Source organism: Spermophilus citellus, assembly GCF_964194105.1.
Source record: "Spermophilus citellus genome assembly, chromosome: 12".
Taxonomy (NCBI): Eukaryota; Metazoa; Chordata; class Mammalia; order Rodentia; family Sciuridae; genus Spermophilus; species Spermophilus citellus.
In genome coordinates, this window is record NC_138198.1 from 29,851,413 (window position 1) to 29,863,906 (window position 12,494).

At 34.9% G+C, this 12,494-nt stretch overlaps 1 protein-coding gene across 1 annotated transcript in view; it reads left to right on the top strand.

Annotated features, from left to right (window-relative positions):
• The window catches only part of LOC308631830 (contactin-associated protein-like 3), a 220,887-nt gene that overhangs the window by 204,797 nt on the left and 3,596 nt on the right, over positions 1–12,494 (top strand). The window contains exons 22-23 of the mRNA XM_081263326.1: positions 10,932–11,162; positions 11,377–11,448. Coding sequence (XP_081119452.1) covers positions 10,932–11,162; positions 11,377–11,448 — 303 coding nt within the window. The remainder of the gene's footprint in view (positions 1–10,931; positions 11,163–11,376; positions 11,449–12,494) is intronic.

A 12,494-nucleotide genomic window follows, 5' to 3' on the forward strand; every position in this document is an offset into this window, starting at 1 on the left:
AATTATATATGTGAATCAGGTAAAAAAAAATGGTGTTGTAAAATTGTATACATTGTGGAATGGCTAAATTGTACTTATCAACATGTGTATCACCTCATATACTTATCATTTTTTGTATGGAAAACACTTAAAATAGACTCTGAGATGTTATTTTATATCCTTTTACCAACATCTCCCCAACTCCTGTTCCCACCAACCCCAGTAACCACCATACCATTCTGTTCTCTGCTCTGAGTTCAACTTTTACATTTCACATATAGATAGTGAGATCACCAAGTGCTTTTCATTCTGTGCCTGGTGTATTTCACTTAGTTTAATGGCCTTCCTGGTTCATCCATGTAGTTGCAAATAACAGAATTTCCTGGAAGTCCATGTGTTATTTTTTTTTTCTTCCTCTTGAGTTGAGTTCCTAATGTGTCTGAGGTATCAGCCCTGCTATTAGATGCATACATTGTAAATATTTTCTCCCATTCTGTAGATTGACTCTTTACTGTGCTGCTTCCTTTACTGCTCAGAAGCTTTTTGGTTGCTGTAACACTACCTGTCTATTTTTACTTTTGATACCTATCCTTCTTAGGTCATATTCAGAATCAGTGCCCAGAATATCATCAAGAAGCATTTTCCATATTTCTTCATATACTAGTTTTATAGTTCTAGATTGAATGTTGAACTATACAATCCATTTTGAGTTGATTTTTAAATCATGTGACATAAGAGTCTAGTGTCATTCTTCTGCCTGTGGATATCCAGTTTTCCTAACACCATTTGTTGTACAGACTGTCTTTTTCCCATTGTGTATTCTGGGAATCTTTGTCAAAAATAAGTTAGCTAAAAGTACATAGTTCTGGGTTCTCTGTTCTGTGCCATTGGTCTGTATGTCTGTTTTTATCCCAGCACCACGCTATTTTGATTACTATACATTTGTGGTACATTTTAAAATCAGGTAGGTAGTCTGATGCTCCCAGGTTTGTTCTACTTGCTTAAGATTCCCTTGTTAATTCAGGATCTTTGATGATTCTGTATAAATTTTAGGATTCTTTTCTATTTCTATAAAAATTATCATTGGAATTTTTATACAGATTGCATTGAATCTGTGGACTGCTTTGGATAGTTATAGACATTTTGGCAATATTAATTCTTTGAATGCAGAAATATCAATCCAGGAATATCTTCTTCATTTTCTTTCAGCAATGTTTTATGATTTTCAGTGTATAGATCATTTGCCTCCTTAGTTAAATTTATTTATAAGAATTTATTTTTAGATGTTGTAAATGGAATTTAAAAAATTTCTTCTTTGAATAATTTGTTTTGTGCAGAAAATCTACTGATGTTTGCATGTTGATATTGTATCCTGTAACTTTGCTGAGTTTGTTTACCCATTCTAGCAGATTTTTGGTGAGTCTGTAGGATGGTGAAAATATAAAATCATGTCGTCTGCAAACAGGAACAGTTTATTTGCTTTCCAATTTGGTTTCTTTTTGCTTTATTTTGAGGTTTCTTATTTGTTGTTTTGTTTTGTTGTCTTGTTTCTTTTTGTTCATTTTTTTTCAGGGAGTATTTTTGGTGTTGTTGTTGTTGTTGTTATTGTTGTGACATTTGTTTTGTTTTTCTTATACTGGGGTTTAAACCTAGGGGTGCTTTACGACTAAACTGCATCCCAAGACTTTTTTATTTTTTATTTTGAGAAACAGTCTCAAAATCTTTTGATTTTACCTTGAAAAGTTCCCATTGGCATTTCTTATAAGTCAGTTCTTGAACTTGCAATCCTCTTACCTCAACCCCCCAAGTAGCTGGGATTACAGGTGCCCACCTCAGTTTGATGCTTTTTATTTCCTTCTCTTACCTAATGCTCTGGTTAGATTTCCACTACTTTGTTGAGTAGAAATGGTAAGACTGAGCAGTTCTCTTGTTTCCTATTTTAGAGGACAGCTTTCAACTTTCCACTGTTGAGTGTGTAATTTAAGTTGTAGGTTTATCACACATAGACTGTGATATGCTTTGGTTCCTTTTGCTTTGTGATTTCTGTAAGGCTTACATAAAACATAGTGATAAGGAATTTATTTTAGGCTGATAGCATCTTGATAATGTAAGGAAAACAATATTTTTACTTTATCTCCTCCCATAGTTTGTTTTTATGTCACAATTACATATTTTTTGTTGTATATCCCTTAACAAATTATTGTCACTGTCATTATTTTAATTGTTTTATGTTTTAAGCTTCATACCAATGATACAGGTGATTTATATATCACCATTACAGTAATTCTAGTTTGTATACTTACTTTTTCCAGTGAGTTTTATACTTTCATATGCTTTCATGTTACTAATTATCAGTTTTTGCTTTCATCTTGAAAAACGTCCCTTTGGCATCACTTGTAAATCATGTCTGGTGGTATTGAACTGCCTCAATTTTTGTCTGAGTAAATCTTTCTCTTTCATTTCTGAGTGATGGCTTTTAGGGTAAAGTATTCTTGTTTGGCAGTTTTTTCTTTGAGCGTTTTGAATAACTCATCCATTCTCTGTGCCGTTTCTGCTGAAAAATCTGCTGCTAACCTTAATGGAACTTGCTTATATGTGATATGCTTTTCTTCTCTTGAGGTTTTCAAGATTCTCTTTCTCTCTGGATTTTGGCAGTTTAATCATAGCATGTCCTTGTACAGGCTGGTTTGGATTTGAGTCTGCTTGGAGACCTTTTACCTTCCTGTCCCTAGATATTTTTATCTTTCTCCAGATTTGGAAAGTTTATGGCCATTATTTCCTTAAATAAATTTTCTGGCCCTTTGTCTCTTTCTTCTCCATTTTTAGCTCCTATAACTTGGATATTTGTGCTTTTGATGTTATTTCATAAATTCTAAAAGCTTTCTTCATCCCTTTTCATTTTTTTCTATTTTCAAATAACCTGTCTTCATGTTTACAGATTTTTGCTTCTTGATCCCTAATATACACTTACAAATTGAAAAGGCAGGGGGAGAAACTTTCTCACATGGTTTAATCCATTTACAAGAAACGCATAGCTAATGTGACACTGGACATTGAAAGATGAAATCATCCTCCTCAGATCAGAAACAAAACAAGGATGTATGTTGTCATGGCTTTTAGTCAAGATTATAGTACAGGTTTAAAGTAGGGCTATTAGGCAAGAAAAATAATTTAAGCATCCAGATTAAAAAGAAACAAAGTAAAACCATATTTAGAGAACATAATCTTATAAGTAATCTACAAAAATAACTATTAGAGCTACTAAAAGTTTCAGCAAGATTTCAGTATTCAAGATCAATACACAAAAGTTCAGTGTATTTCTGTATACTAGCAATGAACAACATGAAATTCAAATGGAGAATCAAATATAAATTCCATTTAAAATAGCCACAAAAAGTAGCATTATTTTGTTAGAAATTATTTTAACAAAAGAAGTTCAATCCATATCTACTGAAAATTATGAAATAATGTTTAAAGTAATTATAAAAGACCTTCTTAAATGTGAAGATATCCTTTGTTCAGGAATTGGAAAGCAATCTTGCTAAGAAGATTATTATTACTAAGATTACTATTCTACAAATGTAGGTATAGTTTCAACACAATCCATATTAAAACTTAAATGACTTTTTAAGTAGAAATTAGCAAGTTATGCTGTTAGCCATATTGAAATTCACTTATATGTGATATGTGTCTTTTCTGGAGGCTTTCATTTTTATAACAAAAATTCATATGGAGGACTCAGGATATAACTCAGTGTTCCAGCACTTGCCTAACATGTATGAGGCCCTGGGTACAATTTTCAGTACTGCCCATAAAAAAGAAAAGGAAACTAATTCAAATGGAAATGCAAGACTCTGCTAATAGCCAAAAGATCTTATTAAGAAGGTCAGAGTTGGAAGTCTCATTCTTCTTGATTTCAAAATTTAGTAGAAAGACACAGTAATCAAGACGGTTGTAGTTACAAGGATAGGCATATGGATAAATGGAATTGAACTAAGAGCCAAGAATTAACCCATACATTCATGAATAGCTGTCTTTTGATGCTGGTACCAGGACCATTCAATGGGAGAAAGAATATTCTCTTTCACAACGTTGCTGGACCAGTGATATGCACATTTGGAAAAAAAAAAAAGATGCTACCTTATACCACATACAGATTAACTCAACATGGGTGATAGATCAAATTATAGGAACTAATACTATAAAACTCTCTGAGCAAAACCTAGTTGTTCATTTTTTGTGAATTAGATAAAGTTTTTCAAAAGCCTTAGATTAGGTGATGGTTTCTCAAAAGCAGAAACAAGGAAAGATTAAATTGTACTTGATCAAAATGAAAAATCTCCATAATTCAAAAGACACTATCAAGAAAGTAAAAGAGAACCCATGAAGTGGGGTGGGAGTTGTTTGTAATTCATGTATTCTATAAGGGATTTTTCTAACATTATACAAACCATGACAACATACAACATACAATAAAGAACTCTTTCAACTAAATATATATGTGATATACAAAAGGCTCACATGAAAATCTGCTCAATATCATTTAGTCATAAAGGAAATACAATTGAAACTACAATGAGATACCATTTCACACTGAGTAGGTCAGCTATAACATAAAAAGATAGACAACAAGTGTTACCAAGTGATGTGTGAAAATCATGTACATCCCTGATGGGAACAATGCAGACACTATGGAAATAGTTTGACAGGTCCTTAAAAAGTTAAATACAGACTTACGTATGACCCAGTCATTCTACTCCTGTGTATAGTAAATAGATAATTGACAATTTATGGCCATATAAAAACCATATACACAAATCTTCATGCTATCATATTACTCATAATAGCCAAAAAGTGGGAACAACTTTCGTCGACCAAGGAATAAACAAAAATGGTTTATCCTTATAATGGAATATTGTTTACCCATAAAATTAAACAAAGATTAGTATTTGTTACAGCATGGATGAAAACAAAGCAGGGACACCAAACGCAAAGGCCACATATCATGATTTATTTTGTAAGAAATATCTAGAATAGGCAAATTCACAGAATCAGAAAGTAGTTTGGGTTTGCCAGGGTCTAGGGAGAGACAGGATGGGGATTACAGACAATATGCACTGGTTTCTTTGGGGGTGAACAAATGATTCTGGCAATGGTAAGGGTGAATTTAGTAACCAATTCTATTTCAAAAATAAGAAAAAATTGATTAGAGATGTATTTGCCAAAGCCTTTTCTCCTATACATGCACCCTAGGATAATTAGAACAATGAGCCATAACTGGACATTTGTCCAATTTGAATGAGTTCATTCAGAAACCCAGGATGGGATGTAAGAGAAAGAAAAAAAGAGAACTGGAAGCACTCAGAAGTTTATGACCACTGGCGTGCAGCTAGGGAGGCTGGATAAGCCCATGTTGCAATTTTGAGTAGTGGTCATGAGTTAAGGACAGCAAACACAAAGAATAATCATGCTGCCTTGACATAAAAAAGGCTGACAAAGATTGTCTGCATATTATTACAAGAGCTATTATTTACTTACAGAAGATTCTTTCAGAAAATTTGTGATGGAATTGCTTACTACAGGGCCACAAACCACCTGATCTCTTCCCAGGCATAACTGAGAGTGTCAGGCATAATTTGATATGGTGGTAACAGGAAGGGAGATGAATTCACTTCTTTCTGACTGAATACCAGAGCTCTCCAAAAGACTTTAAAAAAAAGTTAGTCTGGTAGTCATTTTTTAATTATGGTATTCATTTATAATAAAAAAAAAGTTCACTCTGTTTTATATGTGTATATATCTAGAATAAATTGCAGGTCAACATTTACATTGTCTCATTGCTTCCATTCATTAAAACTTTTTAACATTCATCCATGCTCTCCCATGTGGAAGTAATTCATTCATTTTCATTGCTATGTGGACTTTTATTATAAGAATATACACAATTTGTTTATCCATTCTCATGGTGATGCACACTTGCATTGCTTCTAGTCACTGGCTGCTAATATCCTGTACTGACTTTACAGTTAAACCTCTTGTCCACAGCAAAGCTTTCAGAAGCACTCACTATTCATTGTGGGTAACAGAGAGCTTTTTGTACACATTTTTAATTATTTGTCTCTTCCTTTTCAAGAGCAGAAATCATCTTACATGTTGCAATATATAACTTACATGATAGATTTTGAAGACAAAACTACTCAACACCTGAGACAGTGGAGAATATTTGTGTCCTGAATTGTTGGAAATTTGCCTGGACTCTCAACACTTCCTACCAGAGAAAATTTTTAAGAGAAAGGAAGATTAATTGAGTCTGTATTCAAAGTGATTGAGAGATTCTTCTCAGAATTGAAGTGGAAGTGAACTTTATGCTCAGCCCTTTAGTCCACCCTTTCCTAAACTTTGCTTTTTTCATGGCCCACTTGAACCATATTCCTGGTTCCCTTCTTACCTAGTCTGAAACTGCATCTGTCTCCCAATTTCCTATGGTTATATCCATGTTCTCAAGATAGCAGCTGAGTGCTTGTTTCACCAGGCTGTGTCAATGACTAATAACACACTAGGTATTCTCCAAAGTTCCTTCCTAACTTTTTCTTTTCCTTTCTTTATGTTTTAATGAGAAGAAAATTTTGAGTCAAAAGAACCTTAATGATAGAATTTCAGGACTTAGCTAATAGGGAAAACACATTTATACTCTTTATCTAAATACAGTTCTATTCACTCTGATGCTGACCTACTTTGGGATGATGGCAGTTTAGATTATTATACTTGTGCTCCTGGGTAAAGAGCTGATGTGCCAGCCCAGCAGCAGGATCAGGAGAAGATGTAAATGACAGCTGTAGTGAGCACTTTGCAGTCGGCTGGTGGAGAACACAACACAGCACCAAGGAAGTACAAAAGCTATCGGTCCTATATAAAGTTTAACTTGCAGAAAAGTCGGAAATGTCAAAGGATCATCAACAGTGCTCAGCCTGATTGTGTCCATTTCCATCATGCCATCTGGAACTAAGGAAAGGAGACAGTCTGTAGTCAGGTCCCTTCTTTTGACAGGATCAGAGAAACTGTACCTTCCATGTTGTCAGGACTTGTATATCATATCAGATTCACAACCATGGAAGTAAGCAGACAAATAAATAAATAAGAAAGTAAGTAATGGCATACCTAATGGAATCGAACAGCAAAGTTGTGGGTGAGGTGGAGGAAGAATAAACAGCAAATAACATTTTCTATGCCAGAATACACTGTTGAAGAAGACAGTAAACAACAAAGATGCAAATTGGAATTCAAGGAGATTTTAGGCAAAGAGAAAAACACATGGGAAATTTAAATAAATTTTACAAAATTTCACTGGGTGATCTGAAGAAGATAATGATCACTGATTTTACTTAAATAGTGGCCTAGATATAACATCTCAGATCACAGAGCAAGAAGATTAACAGAGAGGGAAAATAGGAAGTACATGGGTATCTAATCTAGAAAAACCTCACTTGTATAATTGGAGATCTAGAAAGAATTTAAAACAAAGGCATTAATATATTTTAAAATAGGCAATTTCTCCAAGCTAAAGAAAAAAAACAATAAAAACCAGTTCTAATGAAAAAAAAGATAAATTTGGAAAAATTCTGATAAAATTCCTGGAGTACAAAACAAAAAAGAAAAACCTTCCAAATTTTCTAGGCAGAAGTTTCTACAATGAAATATGATGATTTTGTCATTAGAAGCCAACATCTAATTGTAGCAGTGAAATAAAAAAATAAAGATGAAGTAAAAATGTCATACTACCAAGAAAAATGGGCTACAGCTCAAACATCTACTATATAATTTATCTGATAAGATTAAAAAATGTTTTTGAGGGTAACAAGGATGGACTGAGATTAAATATTAACCATGCATCCCATCTCAGCAAAATACTGGGAAATTAATTCAGTCTAAAACTGGACAAAATCACGAACCTACCATAGGAAAATATGAGGGAGCCAGTGCAGGCAGCAAACCTGTCCAGGTGAATTTATACCTAATGTACACATAATGTTCAGAGTTGGGCTATTGGGGTACATATAAATCTAGCCCACACATTCATGTCCACAAATATACATACATATGTACAAATATTAAGTGGAGATTCTTGAAATAGAGGCAATTTTAATGTAGTACCTATGTGTCTTTCTTCAGTAATAGCACTGTCAGCAAAGATGAAGCTCAGTTGTCTTTAGAAAATAAATTTCACAGAATTAGTATAATTCATTAATTAGCCTAATATTTGCCATAGTTCCTTTCTTTCTTTTTTTTTCTTTCTTTTTTGCTTAATAGCTAGGATTTTAAATTGAATTTTAACGTTTTTTCCATAATTTAGCTTTCCCAAAGAAGTTCCATGTTGCTGTTGCAATATCCTCCCATTTTATTACTTCTTGACACACTTTCAAGTATATCAAGCAAATATTTCTTTCTGTAAATTATACATTATCAAATTATAAAATGATAAATAAAGTCATCTTGGAAGACATCTCTAAATTTATAATATTCTTTGAGTTGAGTTGTTCCAAGCTTACTTTCTCCTAGTATGCTTAAAATTTACCAGGAATTTATCACACAAAAGTTTTTTGATGTCTCATATAATCAGCCTGACCAAGATATTTAAGAAAGATGTTTATTGTAATATCATAAACATCATGCCCCTAATTTTAATTGCTTTAGATGTTTTTTTATACACAAACATTTACTGTTGCAACTTAACAGTCCCTAAGTTTGTAAGCCGAACAGTTCACAACACACTTTTTTCAAGAGACAACTCTCTTTCAAGTCAGAAGGAATAAGAATAAAAAAGATTGGGTTTTCAAGAATGACAGACTAAAATAATGAAGTGAAGATTAGTAGGAATGAAAACGAATACCTAAAATTAGATTTAAGAAGCCCCATCTTATGAGTAGAAGATTCAGAGTACATAGCTTAACCTTACTTTCAATCTAACAACAACAAACAGATTCTTCAGAGAATAGTGGTATTTCTTTAGGAATAGCATTGCAATCAGAGTAACAAAGCACTGCAAAGGGAATACACGATCAAAGTAACGTAGGAGTATAGTCAAGGAAACTTGGGGAAAGAAAATACATTAAAGACAAAGCTGAAGATTTTATCAGATATTTTGAAACAATAATCTTTGGGTACAGTAATTAATAACGACAGTGGCATCAGTCTGAGGTTGAACAGACACTTGATGGGTAGGTATCCTTGCAGAAGTTCTTTTGTTTGCTTTGTTTTTTTGTATACTCCTGTGCAAGCTTGTGGCCTGACAGAGACTTTAGTGATAGTCCTATAAGACAGTCTTTATGACTAAGAATACTTGTTTTATAATCTTTCCTCTCTCCCTCCCTCCCTCCTTCCCTTTCTTTCTTTGCCAGGATTGGAACAAGCAACTCCATTCTGTTGGATAATTTTCACATTTCTTTCATATTAGTACAACAACAGAGGTGACTTTAGGTACCCCGACACTCAAAAAAAAAAAAAAAACACTCAAGAAACCTCAGTGGCATGAGATGGCAATCAGCTATGGAAGTGCATTTTTATCTTGATCCAATTCATGTAATCTTTTAGAACAGAAGGCTCTTCTATCCTCATGAGTGCAACATTATAAAAATTATTTCAGTAGCTACTAAGCATCCATAGAAAGGTGAATTTATGGTGATGGGACTGTATATTCCTCTAATATAAAAACATATTTCAAGCATCCTCAAATTCAAAAGAAATAAGGATTGTCCTTTGAGAGTTTAACTACAACATCAAGACAGAATGGATCTGAACTGAGATTCTCAGAGTGAACTTAAAGATTGGTTCTTAAATCAACCAAAAAGCATTTATTGAATATGTACATATGTGCTATGGAAAAATATATGAACTTATAAAAATAAAAATAGTATAATGATCCCCATTTACCAGTCCCTCCATGTGAGCAATTATGAACATATAATACAGAATATACTAATGGGGGAAAAAAGAATATCTTGTTGAGAAAGGGGTTGAACACAAGAGGCCTAAATTCAGGTCCCCACCCCCAGTAACCTTAGTGTCCTACTAACTTATGCTACAAACTTCTGAACATTCACCTCTTCAGTTATAAAATAGGAATAAAAATATTCATTGTTTTATGCTGCAAAGATTAAAATGATAACCTATAGTAAATCATTTGGCAAATTCTTGACAACTATGTATTCATTCATTGGTTGTTAGAATAAGGAGAATCAACTGCAGTTTCCCCCACAGCCAGTCTGCAAAGGGAATTTGACATCAGATATCAAGCACTCACAGTGGTATTGACACGGTTTCCTCTGCAGGGTAGAGGATGCTTCTCTGTTTGACATTTAAATTTTTGAACTTCACATCTAACTCCCCTTGTCAGATTCCATGCCCATTGAGCAAGTGGAAAGGCAGAGCATATTCACTGAAATTAGCAACCTCAAGTTTTCATCTTCCGTGGCAATTGGTCTTACTTAGATCTTGCTAAAACCAACCTTCCTCGCTTGTGGTTAAAGGTAGGTGGGTCCTGGCAGGGACAGACTGCAATCTATGGAAAAGGGAATGGAGACCACATTGTGGAGGGAGCAGCCTCTGGTGTTGAACACAGCCTAGAGAATTTTTCAGAGAAATTTCCAGAGTCTCCTCAAATCCAAGAGATATTTCGCTTTACCCAATTGTACTAATGGGTACAAATTCCATCCAAAAGCATTGTAATGATCATTTGAAAAAATGAAGTGGCCGAGGAATTCGCCTTTATCTACTCCGTGGCTGCCTCTAGGGAAGGTTTTAGCAAAATGGACCAAAGTTACCACCCCGCTTGTCAATAACTCAGGCCACTGGTAATGGCCGCAGTGTATTTCCTTAAAGATGAAAAGATAGGGATTGGAAGGGAGATTTGCAGATGCGGGGCGCCCTAACAATGTATGCACTTCTTTTGTCGGCAGAGCCCCCTGGCGCAGACCCCGATACGCGGCGGGCGGCAGCGCGCGGCTTCACAGGCTGCCTGTCTGCGGTGCGCTTTAGCCACGCAGCCCCGCTGAAGGCGGCGCTGCGCCTTGGCGGACCTGCCCCGGTCACTGTTCATGGTCAAGTGGCCGCTGGATCCCGCTGCGCGGCGGGCGCAGGGCCTGGCTCCGGAGCGCGGGAACTCGCTCCCCGTCTCTCAGGTGGTTCAGGTGGGTACCTCCTTGTGCTTGTTTTCTGTGTGTCACTACTGCTATATCGCAGATTTACTTAGTCCTGTTTGTTGATTCACCTACTTGGTATCTGGCCTTTCCCTCTCCTATGTTCCTCCTTTCATGTTCATTTCTCCCACTACAATTGTTTGTTGTTCCAGTGTTTGTGAATTACTCTTTTCTCTTCGCTCTGTCCTCCCTTTTTCTACTGTAGGCTATTCTGGACCAACTGATGAGGGAGAGCCCTTAATTAATGCAGACAGAAGTGACTCTGCGGTCATTGGAGGTAATGCGGCTGTTAGCATAACCCAGAAACCATCTATAGCAATCAGTTCAGACTACTGGGGTCAATGGCAGGCCTTGTAAATTTCCTGATATTTCATGTAACTTACTGAATTCAGTTCCTCAGTAAAAAGAACTGATGGTTCCACTGAAGCACACTTTCTGAAGAATAGCTAACATTATAGAATAGTGAGAAGTTTTTATTTGAAAATAACTATCACTGTTATTTGATACAGGAGATAATATATAGTGGTTCTATGGCTCCTTGCAATTGCCACTGAGCCTTCAAATTGTTATATAACACCAAAGACAGGAATAAGAAGTATAGTTTTATATTTTTATGTTTGAAAAATAACAATTTGTATTGTTTAGGTACTTCAAGCAGTGTGATTTTTGCTTTTAACTTTATTTTTAAATGTTTTGGGGCTAATGGAATAAGAGTTCCAAGGTTATTTAGAATTGAAGAAGTGACAGTATAAACAACATAGTGACTAACACAGAATTTATTAAGTTCTAACTCAAAAAATGAATGTGCAATTCTCCCTCTTACAGTTCAAAGAATTTTTTAATTCTTGTGTGTGTTGGGAGTGTTGGGAATGGGCAGGTCTTGGCACATGGAAGGCAGGTACTATTCCACCGAGCTATCCCATTTTAATTGTTTGGATTTTATTGAAATGTGAGTCTATTGCACACTCTGCTTAGTGAGTAGGAAGTAAACTATAATCTATTCCTTTGCTTTGTCAAATAAGGTTCATAACTCAGAGAGCTGGGTGACACCACTTGGTCTCCATTGCTCATATGGGCTGCACATCAGCTTACATGGGGTCTGTATAGTTTATCTGTATTCATCTAGGTGTCAGAGAATTAGAAGAGTACTCAGACACTTTAAAAATCTCTGTAAAGATATTAACATTTCCACCCCTATCTCAACTACTTTTATTTTTGTAATGATTGAAGTATGAGGAACTTATTTAATATAACCTCTATTTTCAATTCCAAGAACAAACAAAAATCCCATAAATTTTTTTTATCATTTATATCTAAAAGAAA